The sequence below is a fragment of the Silurus aristotelis genome (genome assembly GCF_946808225.1).
Source record: "Silurus aristotelis genome assembly, chromosome: 3".
In the NCBI taxonomy this organism is placed as follows: Eukaryota; Metazoa; Chordata; class Actinopteri; order Siluriformes; family Siluridae; genus Silurus; species Silurus aristotelis.
In genome coordinates, this window is record NC_139576.1 from 25,721,269 (window position 1) to 25,738,912 (window position 17,644).

At 38.8% G+C, this 17,644-nt stretch overlaps 1 protein-coding gene across 1 annotated transcript; it reads right to left on the minus strand.

The window, feature by feature from the left end:
- Positions 1-2,012: 2,012 nt before the first annotated feature.
- igfbp5b (insulin-like growth factor binding protein 5b) lies at positions 2,013-13,788 on the minus strand. The gene is made up of 4 exons (XM_083537924.1): positions 12,933-13,788; positions 6,437-6,657; positions 6,219-6,338; positions 2,013-6,056 (listed from the first exon to the last, which is right to left on the minus strand). The coding sequence occupies exons 1-4, from the start codon at positions 13,267-13,269 to the stop codon at positions 5,922-5,924; spliced, it is 813 nt and encodes a 270-aa protein (XP_083394050.1). The 5' UTR covers positions 13,270-13,788; the 3' UTR covers positions 2,013-5,921.
- Between the last annotated feature and the right edge of the window lie 3,856 nt (positions 13,789-17,644).

Genomic DNA, 17,644 nt, shown 5'->3' on the forward strand with positions numbered 1-17,644 from the left:
AAGATTATGTCTTAACTGGGTACTATGGTGCGTCCAAAGTTACATTGCTCTCGCTTATAACTCAGTAACTTTCCTGGTAGTTTTATTAAAGTTACTGAATCATGTATTGTAGTTACTGAATACTGAGCCTTATAAATAAATGAACAATAAGTTGGGATTTTATGAAGTTATAAAGTCTATGTACTACTAGTATTACTACTGCTCCTACCACTACTACTAATAATAGCAATCCTGTCTCAGAGCTCCAGGGTCTCGGGTTTAATTCTAAACATTTTCTATCTGAAATTTTGCATATTCTCTTGCTGATTGCGTGGGTTGCTTTGGGCTTTGTGATTTCCTCCGACTGTCCAAAACCATGCAGGTAGTTTGATTAGACATGCAGATAGCTTAATTCCCTTAGGCATGAATAAGTGTGTAAATGTGTCCTAAAATTAACTGGCATCTCACCTGTGTAACTGTTCCTGCCGTGCGCCCAGTGTTAGGTGAAAAAAGAATAAATGAATAAATAAACGAGTGAATAATAACAGTCACAATAATTATAATACACTGGTTGTATAAAGCAGTGTCTCTCAAATGTTGTGTAGACATGACCAGAGTAAAATAATTCTTATAGAATTATTTTTCATGAATCTCTGACCACAGCACAGATTTAATTTTTAGAACAAATCTAATTTTTCATTTTCATTGTTGAACCTTGTACTTCCCCAAACTTGATTTCATGCTATTTCTTAGTTTTACATGACTATTCACTGTACTGTTACTGTATTTACTGTAGTTACTGTATTTACTGTAGATTTAGAACCCCCTTTCCTTTTAATTACCAGCCAAAGAGACTTAATTTTTTCCTTTAATAAACCCATTATAATACTGCTTTGTTCAGATTTTTATTAACACAGCCAGGAACCCACCTGGAAAAACTTGACAGACCCCTGAAAGTGCCCAGAGGGTAGTGCATCAAATATGGCATTTAATTATTATATATATATTTTTTTGCATAATTACAATTTTATTTAATTTCCCAATTAAACTCAATTAAACTGTGTGCGTGTGTGTGTGTGTGTGTGTGTGTGTGTGTGTGTGTGTTAGCCACAAATATCTGTGATAATCATTCATTAAGCTTTTGTTTGAAATGGAACAAGCAGTCATCCATAGCTGTTGGCCCAATTAAGTAATAAAAGGAGCCAGATGCTTTGAAGTCTCATGTGCAGTTGTTCGATTCTTTGAAGGCAACCGTAATTGTCATGTTCACTGACTCACAAATCAAATCCTCTGCACATGTTTCGCTGAATCTGCTTCCTTGATCTGAATACTAGCCCATATTAGAAGAAGCAGGCAAGTCACATCTGGATACCTACTTACTGGTTGTGCTTTCCACTTCTTTCCAGGAAGTAAGGTCGTGGAATTACGGTAAAAATAACAAAAACAGAAACAGGCAATACCCTCAGCTTTGCAGCCACCACCCTCAGTGTTGGTGTTTAGTAAATGTTTGCTTGAGATTTGTCCCTCATTACCACTATTGACTTTAACAGCTCACATCACCGAAGCAAGATGGCATGAGTTTATGCTAACGTGCTCCGACACACTTGCCCAGCAAAATAACCCAGAACAATCCCTCTGTGATGGTGGGGGCTCATATTAAATTATTTCCTAGTTCCTGTGCAGCCTTTTTTGTTTTTCCCCAACGCTGTTGGAAACCAGGTGACTAGCCTTGGGGCAGGCCTTTAATGTAAAGTCTGCATTCACAATAAATCTAGAATGTTTCATCTCGCAACAATAAATAAATCCATCACCAGCCTCTATTGTTTATACAGCAAAGCGTAGATTAATGTTAAAATGACTGATATGTCAAACTCTTTTGTATGCTAAGGCATAGTAGTGTGCACATTCATACCCTATTTGCATATTATATCATTTATGGTAAATGAATGTATAATTTATTTTGCATTTTTGAACAAGCAGATGTCACAGAATTCACTACACTTTCAGTAAAAAGAACGAGTGAAACGCAAGAGTTTAAATGAATACATAACTTTATTTAAATAAATGCTTTGTCATAACAAAAAAAAGACAAAGGTTAAAAGAGTACATAAATTACAAGTTGAATAAATATTACAGTGATATTTACTTTCTTAATAATTTGAGATTTTTTTGTTCTTTTTATCTTTTTTTTTCATTAAGAGTTCCAAATGCTGAACATTTTTCACGGTCCTCCTGCCACAAATGGGTGGTTTATTTATTTATCTATTATTCTTTTCAAAATGCCATGTTAGGCCACGTCAATGTGATCAATCTTCAAGTCTTTTCTCATCCACAAAGAAAAAAAAAAGTAAAACAACAAGAAGAAACTGTTAGTGACTCAAGAAGAAAGCGGTAATACTACGGTATCATGAGTTTTGTAATATTGTATGTATCTGTGAATGTATTCATCTACCCATTTGGAAGATTCGGAATCTGACGAAGGCACCAAGCGACCTCACAATGGCATATGTTGGCTTTATGTGACTGTTCTTCTTTCAAAGCACTTTTCATACTACATGTTAAAGAATATCAGCCAATGAGAGATGTGTTTTCTCACAATGATGAAATCTGTTCTTACATGTTTTTTTCAGGATGAAATTATAAATAAGTTTTAGTCTTTGGTTGATTTTTGATGGCTGAACAGCATTTCTGCAATTCACCGTGTAGAATTTGGTACTAAAACACAAAACAAACCAACAGGAACTTGACTGTATCATGTCTGTGCACATGATTAGGTCATGAACCACATCTAAGCTATGGGCAAACATTTCCTATGTCTTTGATGTCCAAGACCAGAAGAGCAGTCACTGATTTACCACTGGCTGCTTGCACCTGCCCCACAGATTCCGAGACCCCCTATAGCCTAGCTTGCTAACGGTATCTACTGTGATGTGTACTGTGGTGTGTTCTTGTTCTGCCCCACTTTATGGGGAAGTGAGGCCCAGAGCATGATCATGGCCTGGGGCTCTCACCTTCTCTCCCTCTCCCTGGGTGCCACTGTGGCACATAGTCCGGTAACTGTAAAAGTAAATGAGTCGAGATTGGACTGAGATTGATAGCTGTGTAGTTTGATGTTTTCAGATTTTTTTCCCCCACCAGATGAAGAGGTGGTTGTCAGGCTTGGGCCACTAAAGCCCCTGTCAAAAGTCCTCAGGCAGGGACTGTGTCTGAGACCTGTTCCTACTTCTCCTACACCTGATCTTAGATGTGCTTTGGAGTCAGCACTGCTAGGAGGAAGCTGTCATATGGCGAAAGAAATATTGTAAATACATAAGTGCAAGCTGCTTTTAAAAAAAACAAAAACAAAAAAAAACAAAACAAAGAAAAACAAAAATGGGAGGGGGCTCTGAGCACGAATCAGGACCTGGATTATGCTGGCAAATGTTCTGGCCTCCTCATCAGAGGCCATTTGTGCAATAACAGTGAACAACACCTCCCTAATTACTCATTTGAAACACCTGCAAAGTTCTGTTTGTATCCTTCACCCTGACAAACTCTCTCTCTCCACACTTTGAGAGTCTCTTATCACTCATTTCTTCCATTATAGAAACAGCATTGGGACTTTCTGTCTACCTGTGGTTCTTTGTCTTTTCTAATGGTGTAGCTATCAATAGCAGACAGAAGCAGCACTCGAGGCAAGCTTAGTGGAGTAGCGTCTCATCTGTCTCATTGTGTCGAGCATTACTGGCCCCCTCCCAGTCATGAAACTATGATCACATGAGCTCTGTAATAAGATCTGAGCGGAACCACTGTGGCAGGGAATGGCTTTTCTTGCTGGTTTTTCTGTTAAAGAATCACCAACCTGTGCTGACCATGAAGGTCTCTGTGTATCCCTGTTCATATGTAGCTTGACTGAAAATGACTTGAACTACTATCTCAAGCTTTTACATACACTTGCAGTCTCAGAATTCAGCTTATTCACTGAGATTAGAAACAAACAATCAATGAGAGACATAGGTGTACCCCACTAGCTTCCATTTCACAGCTAGCAATTTTACAAGGTGTTTCAAAATAGTCATGGCATGACAGAAATATCTTTGACATAGAAATCTGACAGCGACCGAGGACCCTCGTCAGTACATAATGGTTAACCCATGATTTGTATCCCCTTGGCTACTGTGTAACGTTCACGTCACTATTCAAATGTATTTGTATGTAGAAAGGCACTAAAACACACAAAACAGACTCACATAAAACTCTCAATGCAGTGAATGACAATGGTAGTTCAATGTGCCTTCTTTTTTTTAAATGGCACCCTTTTACAAAGCAAAAGGTGCAGTTATGCAATGCCGAAGACAGCAATTCAAGAAGAGCATGCACAGTAATGAAGTGTGGCTTGAAAAAAAAATGGTGGTAAGATGGTGGACTGGGGAAGACCTTCATTCACATGACCAAGGTCCCACAAAGACTGGGTGGCTGTGACAATGAAAAAAAAAAAAAAAACACAACAAAGGTTGTAAGAATGAAAACATGCTAAAAATAGACAACTTGTATTCCAAGCAGCAATTCCTGATATTGGTTTCTCAGAAAACATTCATTGATTTACAGTTAAATGGTGAGATACTACGCCAAGTTTCAGTGATAGCACTTGGTCTAGGAAATGGCTCATAAGCGGATCAGTTGATACTTCACTGAAGAAAACAAAACAAAACAAAATACAAAATTAAAAGAAAACTTTCAAAATCTTCGCATTGGCTGAGAAAGAAGTCACTGTTCTTAGTGAATGTCCGTCAAAGTCAAGTTACTTTGAGCCCAAATTTTGGGAAAGTTAGTGTCAGGCCATGGAGATCTCTCTCAGACCATAACACCAAGTATCCCACTATGGCTGCTTATACATGTGCTGCAAAATGGGTGCCAGATAACATTTTATTTTGGGTGTGGACATTTCTTTTCTATTGTCTAACAAGAAATCTGTGAAGACGCTGGACATGATGGGACCTCAGACCACAGCCAGCACATCAGCTATCCATTCAACTGGATAAATGTGCATGCCTGTGTCAGGTTACATAGGCACAGTTGGCATTTTAGGCAAGCTACACAGTCACAGAGTCACTAAGACAGGTATGTCAAGCATGGTTAAATTCTTACACCATGATTCTCCCAAACGATGGGCCAGTGAGACAATGCTAACAACTAGCAACGAGCCTACTCAATAACTGCTCTCAGGGGCAAAGGAGGTTTTTCCACACTCATGTTGTGGAAAACAAACAAAAACTGGACATTCTATTTTTTTTTTAGGAAAGGTGTCCACTGTTTTCTCTTTCATGCGCATACATTCACATACATTCACACATGCAAAGACATACATATTCACACACACATACACTGAACTTGGTGAAGTTACACATTTCCAAGGTTTTCCCAATAAGTGCTCTGACAAAACCAAATAGCCATATAGAGAGAGCTGTACCAGCATATCCTTGTGACAAGATTATTATTATTTTTTCTTTTTTTTGGAAAACAAACAAAACAAAACATTTTTATAGTTCTTCCAATAATAAGAGTTTGAGCTCTCTCCTCTGACACCTCAACTTCAAAGATGGAAAAGACCAAGATAGCGCTGGTAATAATTAACATACCATATGCTCTTTTTTTTTTGCTGTATTTTAACAAGTGTGGTGCTCAAACCCCAGCCTCTATAAAAATATATAATTGAATGTATATATTTTTTAAAATCTTTTGCTGGGACCCAGCGTTTAACACAGCAGAGGCCCTCCGATTAACTGGGTACACCGAGTTAGAGATGAGCGCTCAGTCAAAAAAAGTCTATCATTATTTGTTTCAAATTTGCTTGTGTTTTTCTCTTCTTTTCGGATCAAAATCATAGAGTGACTGGCGGTTGGACAGGTGGGAAGGAAAGAAGGAGGCGAGCCTCAGCTTAGGTGATCATGGCACATCCTTCCTCACTCGTTGTTGTTGCCAGACTCCAAGTCTTTGCACTGGATGTTCCCGCCACTGTAGTCGGTCCCTGGCATCTGCACTCCATATTTGTCCACACACCAGCAAATTCCCCGTTTCCGACCACGTGAAGGCTTACACTACAAGTGGGTTAGATGAGAAGAGAAGTTAAAAGAGGTGTTAAACTGTCACAAAAAAATACCAAACATCCATTAATTTAATTATACATTGTTTTAAATGATATACTATTCTATTCTATCTGTATCTTGACATCGGTTTAAACATTAAAACTAAACCCACACCTGTTTGCGTTTGAAGAAGCCCTTCCTGTCACAGTTGGGCAGATATAGAGAAAGAGCCACAATGCGAGAGGTGTCTTTCAGCCCCTTTACAATCCCGTCCAGCTTTCTTCTACATGGACCCTTTATAATTCAGCACAGGAAACATGTAACAACAATCGGTTAGTCACAAGCAATCAGTGACATTCTTCCTGTTTTATTTGCCCTCAAAAAATACTTACAAATTCAGTTTCGTGCTTATCGATTGAGACTGGTGAGAAGTCCGATGAAGCCATGGACCTCAGCTTCTCTTGTTGCTTCTTCTTGTCCTTGCGCATGGCAGCCTGCTTCTTGCTGTTGATCATGTCTGTCTTGGGAGGGAAAATGGGCGTTTTGCCTTGGGGCGGCTGCTCCTCTGTCGTGTCAGTCTTTATTGTCTCGTCATGCTCTTTGGACTCGCGGTCTACAGAAAACACCAAGATCAACAAAATATGAGATTCACTTTTTTTAAAAAAAAAACACTTTCAGCAAACTCTCATTCTTTTCACAGTCTGATTGGTATTTAAAAATAAACCTGAAACCAATTGCTTTCCCGCCAAATGTTTCTTTTGCATTTGTTTACAGAGGTGGAACGGGATCAGCAGGTGATGACAAGCCCTGCTCCCTCCCATACAAATCCCTAAACTCTTACCCAAACCTCAACAAGGTTGAGCCTGATATGGAGTTTTACTCTTTCTGTTATTTCATTGTTGCATAAAACAACCAAAAGCCAAATCCCCAGTGTGGCCAAAAAGCATTAAATCTTCATTAAAGGCTGTTTTATGAGAATCACAAATCAAGGCAAGCATTTGGCAGTAATAATAATAAGATAGACACTAACTACAAAAGGCCAAAAACAATAACTCCGTTTACATTCTTAACTGTACCATGTATTTTAGATTTGAATTTGCACGGTCTTTAGTTGATCAAATTTCACCCATATCAGTAGCAGTTTTAGTTGAGGAGTAAAACTTCCAAGCCTTTGTAATCTTTTAATGTTGTCAGATTCATTAAAGTCTTCATAGCAACAAGTGATGTGAACTATTCAGAAAACAAGCACGTTACAAAGGAAGCTATAACTAATATAATGTGTACATTAGCTAATGGTGTTGATTGGGGGAAAAAGCAGTTCAATAATGCTTCATGGAGTCACTAATATTAACAAATACAGTTCTCAAGGTTCCAAAACCTAAACCAGACATCATTTCCCCAACAGGTTTTACAGTAGAGTAAGTATATAAACAATCCCTGGACCCATCAGATTTAGGCATTAGTATAAACGTGTGCCTATATTTATCCAGGAAAAAATATAACAGGAGGTGCTTCAGGTCAAATGTTGGAATGGGAATTTGTCAAGTATTGTTAAGGACACAGCAGTGTGATAGCATACCACATCCAGCACCATTAGCCAGTTATGGGAAGTGGAAAAGGTGGGGGTATGGTTTAGTTTCTCTTATATAATGTCTGGTTTACAGTGATACCCTGTATATTAGAGGGGTGTTCCAAGCAGACGGGTGTTGAAAGAGTTTGTCTGACACTGAAGCCATGGATAGGGACATGGGGGAAGGGTGATTACTGGAACCAGGTTCCTGGCTTCTGAAGTTGCTATCAGAGCAGTGGTTGACTCTTTGAAATTAATCTTGCAACTCATGACTTGGCAGACTAAGTTCTGCACTGAAATGTTCCCTGTAGCCAGGCTTCATGACAGGCCAGCGGGCTTGCTGAATCGCATCCATCACAGTCAACCTCATACTTAGAAGGTCTTTTATAGTTATAAAAATGACTGATGACTGATGTTTATGATACGTTGCCGCATTTGGCTTTGCGTGCCAGCAAGGAGCACATAACCAGGTATGTTTGGTTTAAAAGTCAACAATGGACACCGCTTGAAGCACCTCATTTGCTACCAGTGTATGTTATTTCCATTTCGTTTTCTTTTCAGTGTGTGGACAAAGCAAACATTTTCCATGCTTTATATACTCAGCTAGTTATATTTATATAGTTTGTATAGCAATAAGATCTGAAAGTCAAAACAAGGTATTTATGATAACACACATTTGAAACAAAAGTATAACACTGATACTGAAATTGGAGTAAATCATGAAAACCTGCCTTAACTAAGCAGACTGTTTGAGACAGGTTACATAGTCTGTGTTTAACATTTGAGCCCTGGCCAAGACACTGGAGCAAGGCAATGCCAGACATGTCACATGCATCCTCTCTATTCAAATGAGCTTTGGAATGAATAGCAAAGAGGTATTGGTGACTCTATGCTTAGCCTTGCAAAGTTTTCATTAAGGTGAGAGGACCTGAGCAAGAAAACAAGGTGCATCTGATATGCGCATGTTAATATTTAAACAGAGGCCTGAGGCAATTTTCTTGCTGTCTGATGACCAATAATGGAATAATCTGTCTATATTTTTCTTTTGTAGACTTAACTTAACAAACTTATCTTATCTTATCTTATAAAAGCACATTATTTTAATTCTAACGTTTCCACTAAACAATTATAAACTCATAACATTTTGTCATTGTATCCTATTAAGCAAGTCGTTTATAAGTGTGTAATTTTTAAGCAGTGTGCGTTACTGTTAGTCCATCATTCTACATTCATTGCTTTGTTCAAGTCACTGGCCAGCCATGACATCCTAAGCCAGATTCCACTGCTCAATATTTAAAAGCTGGCCCAAATTCACAGCATGATTGTGCAACTGAAACAGAGCAGCAAGTAGATGAAGGCCAAAAAAGGCCAGAGAGAAGCTGCTCTCTACAGGCAAATGAAACACACAAAAAAAGACATTATAATTGGTAAAATAGATTTACATGGATCTGTAGCAAATTTAGTAAATTAATTAATAAATAAAATAAAACATTGAAATTGACCTATACACCTAACCAACCACACTACTTCTATTCATTGAAAGCATTCCTTAATCATGTGACCTGATAATGTACTTCTGACTACATATTATTTAAACCATGGAGCGTAAATGGCGCGTGTTCATCAGAGAGCATTTTTCGTATCAGAATAATTTATATAATTTTCATTATCCAGTTGGTATTACTTTTTCTCCATTGTTATTTTCCCACTCTAAATCTGTCAAGATAGTCATGCTATCAGCTTCTTTAAACAGACAATTTTCCCAGGCAGCAACATGAAGAACAATATTTCATCAAATACTGGCAAAAGGTCTCACAAAAAAACACAAAGGACATTTGCATGTTGCAAAAGTTAATTGTAAGCATTAGCTCATGCTGCATCTCCCTTATGCATTTCCATTTATTGGTAAACCAGTGCTATGTTCAAGAAACTAACCACCTTTTGTTTCTCTTCCTTGGAGGAAGTGACACCAAAGTGAACATCATTTAACCCTGGACAGGATGTTTCGTCAAGCTGACACCTAAACCAAATGTTGTTTATCTCCCGTCTTTTGCTTCCTATGTGGAATTTATGTTTCTAATAATTATAATAAGTGATTAAGGGAAAGCAGGGCAAATTTTCAATTGATTCAAACAGCCTCACGGGTTCAGATAGCCCAATACTTCACAAATTTATGTAAAACTTTATTAGGAGAAAACATTCAAGCTTCCCAAATAGGATCTTCTTTTGCATGTTCTGAGTGTAAGTAGGTGAATGGCTGTTTGAGACTTCAAATATCGCAGTAAAGACCAATCTATTTGAAAACTGGGTGCTGCCTTTAAATGTGTCTTGTATGCACAAGGCTCCTGCCAGTGACAGTCTGTACTGAATAGTGCTGTACAAGTAATTTCTTTCTGTTGCTTCATGATTGCAGTTACATTATGGACAACCTCCAGGAATTACATAAGGCACCCATAAATAAGTTGTACAAAACCAAAACTGCATCCAAATCTATTTTTTTTTGCCTCGGGTGAAGGTCAATCAGTTAAGACTGTGTTGTCGGGGCACAACATGCTTGTTCACGTGCAACTAAAGCTTTTAAAATTTGAGCCATCTTTAATTATTTTTTGTGAACTCTAACTGAGAAGGCTGCTGAAATATAACACAAGGTCCTTCATGAAGATCAGAGGACAAGTAGCATGCTAACATTTAGTCATTTTTGATGGCAAGTGTAAAGCTTTTGATGTGCCAAAGCCCTGTGTTGCCTGCTGTGTTCACAATCGCTGACCACTATGAATTATGGGTTCCAGTACAGAGCACTAGCAATATGTCAGGATTTTTTTTCATGTAGTTACTGCATAGTTATTTAAACATAAAGCATATGCCAAATATATAATTGCACAGTATTACCTGCGTTTTTTTAAAACATTTGTTTTCATTTATGCTGACCATTTATACCACCAATGATATGAACTGGTGATTTCAAGGTACTGTCCCAGACTGTCAGTATTACTATAGTGACCATGTTAAATAATGTTCTTTCTATGGCTGAAGTTTTCACATTCAATATATTGAGCTGATATGTGGTTTGTTTTGGCTGCAAGTATAGATACAACAACCATTAAAATATAAAGAGCAAACATTGATTTAGGCTAATTGTGGATAGTGATATATGCCCTAAGTTGTGATTTTAAATTTTAGCAGTCAATACACATAATCCTTTTTTGTTTACATTTGTATTATGTAGTACCACAAATCTGAGGGCTGTTATAAGCACCCCCTCCCATAGGAAAGAACCGTGGTGCCTATGATTAGCTCTAATAAATAAGCTTAACTTGCCTGACCTATGGGGCCAATAGAAATCTTGACAAAACACCTAATCAAGTGTACATAGACTGTACACCAGCTTTTGTGTAGATACTTATTAACTATAGATTACAATTTCAGACCTGACACAGGTAACTAAAACCTGCTTGGAGCTACAACCAGAGTGAATATGAGAAGGCCATTACACCATGTAAGACAGGATGCTCCAGTGTGCCCCATTACGAGTATATAGTTTACTATTTTTGTCTTGGTGATTCTGAGGTAAAATTAATGAAAATTGGGTAATTAAAAGTCAGAGGCTCCGATTCCAGGTGTGGTCAAGAATGCTTGACCACTACATTAATGAATGTCCTGTCCTTCTGGTATAAACGGGCTGAAACTGAACACTACAGTAGACAAGAAGCAACCATCTAAATCCATCCAGTGCTTTTATAGCTCTTTAGACAGTGGCTCCAAATGTGTTTTGCTGAATCACTGTGGCATAACCAAGCGCCCAGTGCAATCACACACTGGGGAAGAGCTGCTCCTGTTACAGCGCGGTTCCGCACACACTCACGTCAAGCCCCTGACACAGTCAGGTTTTTGATGTTATTGTGTGTGAACATGTGTGTGGGTGTGCATGTGTGTAACCTACAAAGCCATAAACATAGAGTACAAGCATATTTCTGTTTCCCATTTTGCAAGAAATTGTTAGCCGTCCTTCCCGTTTACAAACAATGCCTGAAGAACTGAGCAAATTCCATTCACATGCTGTCTCATGGATTTATGTAGCCTCAGGGAGTAATGGGGTGGGGGTAGTTTAACAATAAAACCAACAAGTGGGAATAAACCCATATTAACACAGGCTCCATACACTAACAACAGTAATTCATATATGCAAATATGTCTAGAATGAAGATTGGTGGAGGAAGTTTGGCGTCAAAAGGCACTGCCGTTGAAGCTTTCAGATTCATTGGGCACACATGCCAAAACCATGGCAGTCTGCCTTCCCCTTAGATTTAATCTTTAAACAGTAATCCGACTCTCTGCACCACCCCCAGATGTAAACCTAAATTCAGACTAACCAAGATCTACTGCCTCATAAATCTTCCCCCCACAGTTTTCACTATCTTCAGTTCCAGGTAAGTAAATAATGCACAAAATGCCATAGAATTAGAAAATACCTAATCTCTTCGAGTAAACACGATTTTCCAAATATCAACAGAGCAACTATGAGTCCCACTCTAGGAAAGAAACACACATTGCATTTGATCTTGCATGAGATGGGTCCACAACATCTGCTGCACATTTTAGTGTTTTCTCATTCCCAACACACATGACTCACCACTTGATGTCATTATCAAGCCAATTGTGTGTTAATTTGGGTGTGTTAGAGCAGGAAAAACACTGACAGGTGCAGGACGGAAAGAGTGCAGGTCCAGGATTGAGTACCGGGCTACTATATCAACACTGCTTCATGTATGTTGACCATGTGGCAGAGTGCCAGGGCAGTGCATTCGTCAACTGTTTGGATAGGTTCATGGTATCTAGGTGAAGCTGAAGGAACACATTTGCATTCTATTAGCATACAGGAATGCAAGTCGGGATGAGTGGCAGTGCATTCAAATTTCTACTCCTAAAAACAATAACATCAAGTGATTTGATTCTGATTTATACCAAACTGCAAATTAATTATAGCCTATTTCCTAGATATTGCTGTAAATATTGTGAGCTTTAGTGGGACCATACTTAGCTTCCAGTGCACTTTCATGTACTGGTTGCAGTGGAGCTATTTGCAATCCTTCAAATCACATAACTTAGCCAATCGTGATGGATTATCATGCAAAAGACTTGTGCTGAAAGTCAACCATATTTGGCTTGGAATGTTCTATGAAAGAAAGTGATGCTATAGGTTGACGTGCATGCGAAAAAAAATTTTCCTCCCTGTTTGATGCAAGTGATCTTCGATGCCTCCAGCTCCTCACATTAACCTTCATCGTGAATTAAGAAGGCATCCGAAAACCAGCACTTACCCACAGGAGGATGCAACGCCTTGTAGCCCTTCTCGTTGGTGCACAGTCCTCTGCCGTGCAGGAGCGCGTGCAGTGGTTTCTCCTCGCCGTCGCGCGGCAGGCAGCGGAGCCCGTGCGCGCACGTGCTGGTGTAGACGCCGCAAGGCTGATTCTCAGCGAGCGCGCAGGTGAGGCAGCAGCCGCAGCCGGGCTCCTTGACCAGCTGACAGCCTTTGGGCTCCGGAGGGCACATGGACAGCGCCTTCTGGTCGCACGGCTCGCAAGGCACATACGAGCCCGAGCATCTGGACACAGCCGACAGTAAAGGGACCGTCAAGAGCAAGAAGTTGAGGAGCATTTTGCCCAGGAGTATTACTTATTCGTCCAAAATAGGATCACAACCTCCGTACAATTAGGTTCTTAGGCAGCTCTCCGATGCACCTTGGGCTTCAGGTCATTGGATTTTTGAATACAATAGGAAACTTTGTTAGGGAAAAAAAAAACCTCTGCATCCAAAGGTAAAAATAATAAATATATGTATATGTTGCGCTTCAAAAGCATCCGCAGATCTCTCTGCACAACGTTAAAACACACTACCTATACAGAACCTATATTCCCAGTTTTGAATGATAGCACCAGTAAAGTCCAGCGCGTGCGCAAGTCTGTCTCGAACCCGCAGCCTTTTTTTTTTTTTTTTTCTTCCCCCTTCTGCGGATGCGCGCTTGATCTCTTCCCTGCGTCTGCACAAGTTTTGGCGAGCACACTGAGCGAGTGCGGGCCGCCCTGCCTTTTTAAAATACGGCCGAAACCGAGCGGCGGTGGAGGGAGGCGCACTTGCCACATCTTGGCAACACGCCACCGTGTTCTATTCCCTCCCTTTCTCCCTCCCCAGCAACAGAATCCCGTCTTTCACGCTGATGGCTTAAGTGATACCAAGTTTGCATGGTTTCGAAACGCAACGAGACCTGACGCCCTAAAAATATGACGAAGTCATGTTTTCCCCTTCTTTTTTGGGGGGGGGGGGAAGAGCTCCACGTGTACGTGTCTTGGCTAATATCCACAAGCAATGTTAAATAACTATTTCAAAAAGGCATTTACTTTGAGGATAAATGATATGTGATGTGGGTGTATGTAAAACAGTGCACATGACACATCAGGAGGAAAAAAAAAAGTTGTGTAGCTGCATATTCCATGAGCCCTGATTGAGAAAATTCCTTTAGTGGTAGACTGAAAGATTGTAAACACTTGAGTAAAAAATATGGACTTGATCCCTTGGTTCCACATTTATCAACATTTCTATGAAATATGAAAAAAAAAAAAAGCCTTACTTCCCTCCCTTTGGCTTGTGCTCAAGCACTGGAAGTTTAATTGTGTTGCAGCCTACAAACAAACAAACAAACAAACAAACAAACAAAAAACATCCGAACTCTGCATGTGCTCTTGCAGCTTCCTTGGTTTGGAAGCCTACCCTCTTTCAATGCTCATCTACCTTTCAGACTTTTCAGTGATGGGTATTGCATGTGGAGCTTAGGAGAAGAGATCAAGCAGAGATGTCTTTCAGCAAGTATACCTGAGTCAAAACTTCTGCATTTAACATCTTTATTTCCCAAGTAGCTTGTGGTTTTCCCTATTCTCCCACTGGCTTTTGCCAGTCTATATTTAAAGGGAAATTCTTATTCACTGCATGAGAGATTTGGGTAGTTTGCTTGATGCCCAGTAGAAGGAGCTCTTAGCAATGATTAGAGCTGTTGGTGGTGGCTATAATTTTTGAAGCTTTCCATTGTACAAAAGTAAAACTGGGGCTCCAAATGTATTCACTCAGTATTTTCTTATAAACAGAGCTCATCTATAAATTATTCAAAGTTATGGACAACCAAATGTTCTAAAACACATCAAAAGCAAGTCCCGTATATTCTTAGTACAATGTAATTCACATTCAAAACAAAAAAGCAATAGAGAAATTGTACAGAAAATATGCATCATATCTGCTGTTCTGGAGTGTGACCCACATGCTACATTTTTCTGACTGTAAACTTTACTAAAACATTGCCGTGAGACCGTTATATAATGCTGACTATTGTATCGGTTATGTACTATTTTTATGTTACACACTTTCTCTGGCTTTTTTCTTTCTCCTGGGCCATTTGTTAGCTACAGTTTGAATTTGAACATGGACTCTTTTTAGGTCATACAAGGTGTCATATTGCCCTGGTCTGCTTCCCAGTTCTTTAAGTTGGAAAGAAAATTAGCTCAGAGGATACAGGTTACAGAAGTCATTGGAAACATATTGGAAATGTAATCTACTTGCTAATGAGGAGGAAAACGGCCACAATTACCGGTCTGGATTCACAGCTAGACACAAGGCAAATTATTTTTTTTCTAATTGTTTCATTTCAGTTTATTTTGCCTCGTCTATGTTTAAATTTAATGATCAAAACTATATTATGCACTTTCAGGTTACTAGATTTTCTTTTGTGCATAAAATTTATAAATTTTTTTTAACTCTGACCCAAACCTAAACCATAGTGTTCAGCCTAATTCCAGGCTTGAACTTGATCTCCGTAGTCTAAGAGGTCCCTACAAACACAGTTTAATTAGAAACAACTTTACACTATCTAACTTTACAAATAGTCTTGAGATAGGCGCCACCAATGTCAGTTATTTTGATTACTTGTGTCTCAGGAATATTTACTCTACTTGAAAATGTTATTTTCATGCTCTTCAACTTTTGTACACACTCACCCACATAGATGACTCCCTCCTGCCAGCTCACATACACAAGAACAGGCAAAGGAAGAGCCAAAAACACTAGATGTCAGCAAAAGAAGTGTCCATAGACTGTTAGTGATTATGTATAGCCTCTCCATGTTAAAACTTTAAAATCTCCCTGCTGTTTGCAACAGTATGCTTGTAGTAGTACAACAAAATGTAGCTATCCATTACTTATACAGGTAACATAGTTCTGATTTGATTTAGGATGTACAATATAATCTGTCAACATGTGTTGTATCTTTGAGTCTCTTTGGTCAAATAAGGAAATCCTAGGAGACTAGAAGAGATTGTTAGTGATTGAATTTCATTACATTCCATGTTAAAACCTGGAGTTGCAGAACTGATTTCAGTAATCCGGTTCAAGGCTAAAACATCTGGTTTTCAATTAGTTAAGGTTTAGTTCAGAGTCTAAAACATAGTAAGACACACACACAAAAAAAAAAAGATGAGAATGGAGAGCGAGACATAAGTAATCCTAACCCTTTATTTTGGACACTGGTTAAGAGCAAGCAGTTGGCAATATTCCTAAATTATGTTGCCACTAGTGGTCTATGGCAGCCTGTTTGCAGAAAGTTCTGGGCACAGCTAGTGTGTTAAACCCCAAGAGTAGGAGGTGGTGCTGGGTTTCAGGGATCCCTGTTTGCCTAACTCATCCAAGCCCATCTCCTGGGATTAAACAGTCTGGCTGTTGAATGAAACTCTGCAGCTGCCAAGGACTTTACAATCACACTGGTCATTCTTCTTTTTTAAATCCTCTCCTTCTTTTTCTTATCCCTAAGACTGCCACCTTTGTCGTTCTTTATCAACCTAGCTTGACCATCTAGGTAGAACTGCAGTGCACTTTAAACCTAATTTTCACATTTCCCAATTACTCCAAGCATTGCTAGATGGATGTCTATGCTGTGGCCAAATGAATGATCTCTGCTTGTTTAGAACTTGCCATCAACCATCACATCACATTAGCAAGCATATAATGAATCATCTTTGTATATTCTACCCAGACAAGACTTAAAATTACAGTGACTACAAGTCCCACTATAATTCGGGGAGTGTTTGTATGAATTCTAACAAAATAACTGGAAATAAAATAAACATTCCAAATATAATTGAATATTAATTACAAAAATAAAAAGTTATCTCAAGCAGGTTAATTTTCACTGGATACAAATATATATACAATGCTTTATTTTATACTAATGTAATAAAAACACATTCAAAAAAATTATTTGATCTATTTACTGTACATAGAGGCAAGCATTTTTTTATTGCAACATAAAATGTTTAATATTTACATATATGTTTACATATCAGAGCACAGCATAACTGCTGCCTAAATAGTATCTACACTTTACAGATGTGGTGATTGTGTTTCACCTTTCCCACTTTTTCCCTCAGCCGTGTCAGGCACCGAGTACAGACCAATCGATGGATGCTCGACACGTCCCCCTGTCTTTCATGTTGCCGTTCCTATTTATGTGCAACTGTTTTTTCTTCCAGCAATACGTTGTTTTTGCTGGTGCTCCAACAAAAATATGTGTTATACACACTACAGTGGATGTATTGTTGGAGTCTATGTCAGAGTCACCCATTTACAAAGGTAGTTGTGCTTCAACCACAACGACGAATCAGTTATAGCCACATTCTGTTTTTGCTCTCCATGACCTCGTTCAGCATAGCGCAGTGACTTATTTCGTACCGACCAACAACAACAGCGTTCTATTGTTCTGAGCCAAAATGAAAATGTTGACTGAGTTGAGAATTACATCTAAATTGTTAGTTGTGAAGTTTGCCTTTATAGTTGTTCCTTTGCTAGTGTAGTGCTATGTTCCCTCTTTTTTTTATTTTGATTAGAGGGTGGGTAAAATTTTACATTTTGTCAAGGACTTCATTGTGTCCACAATTCTGCAGAGACACTGAAACATGCTCATAGAAAGACATGGAAGGGTTTTACAAAGTGTATA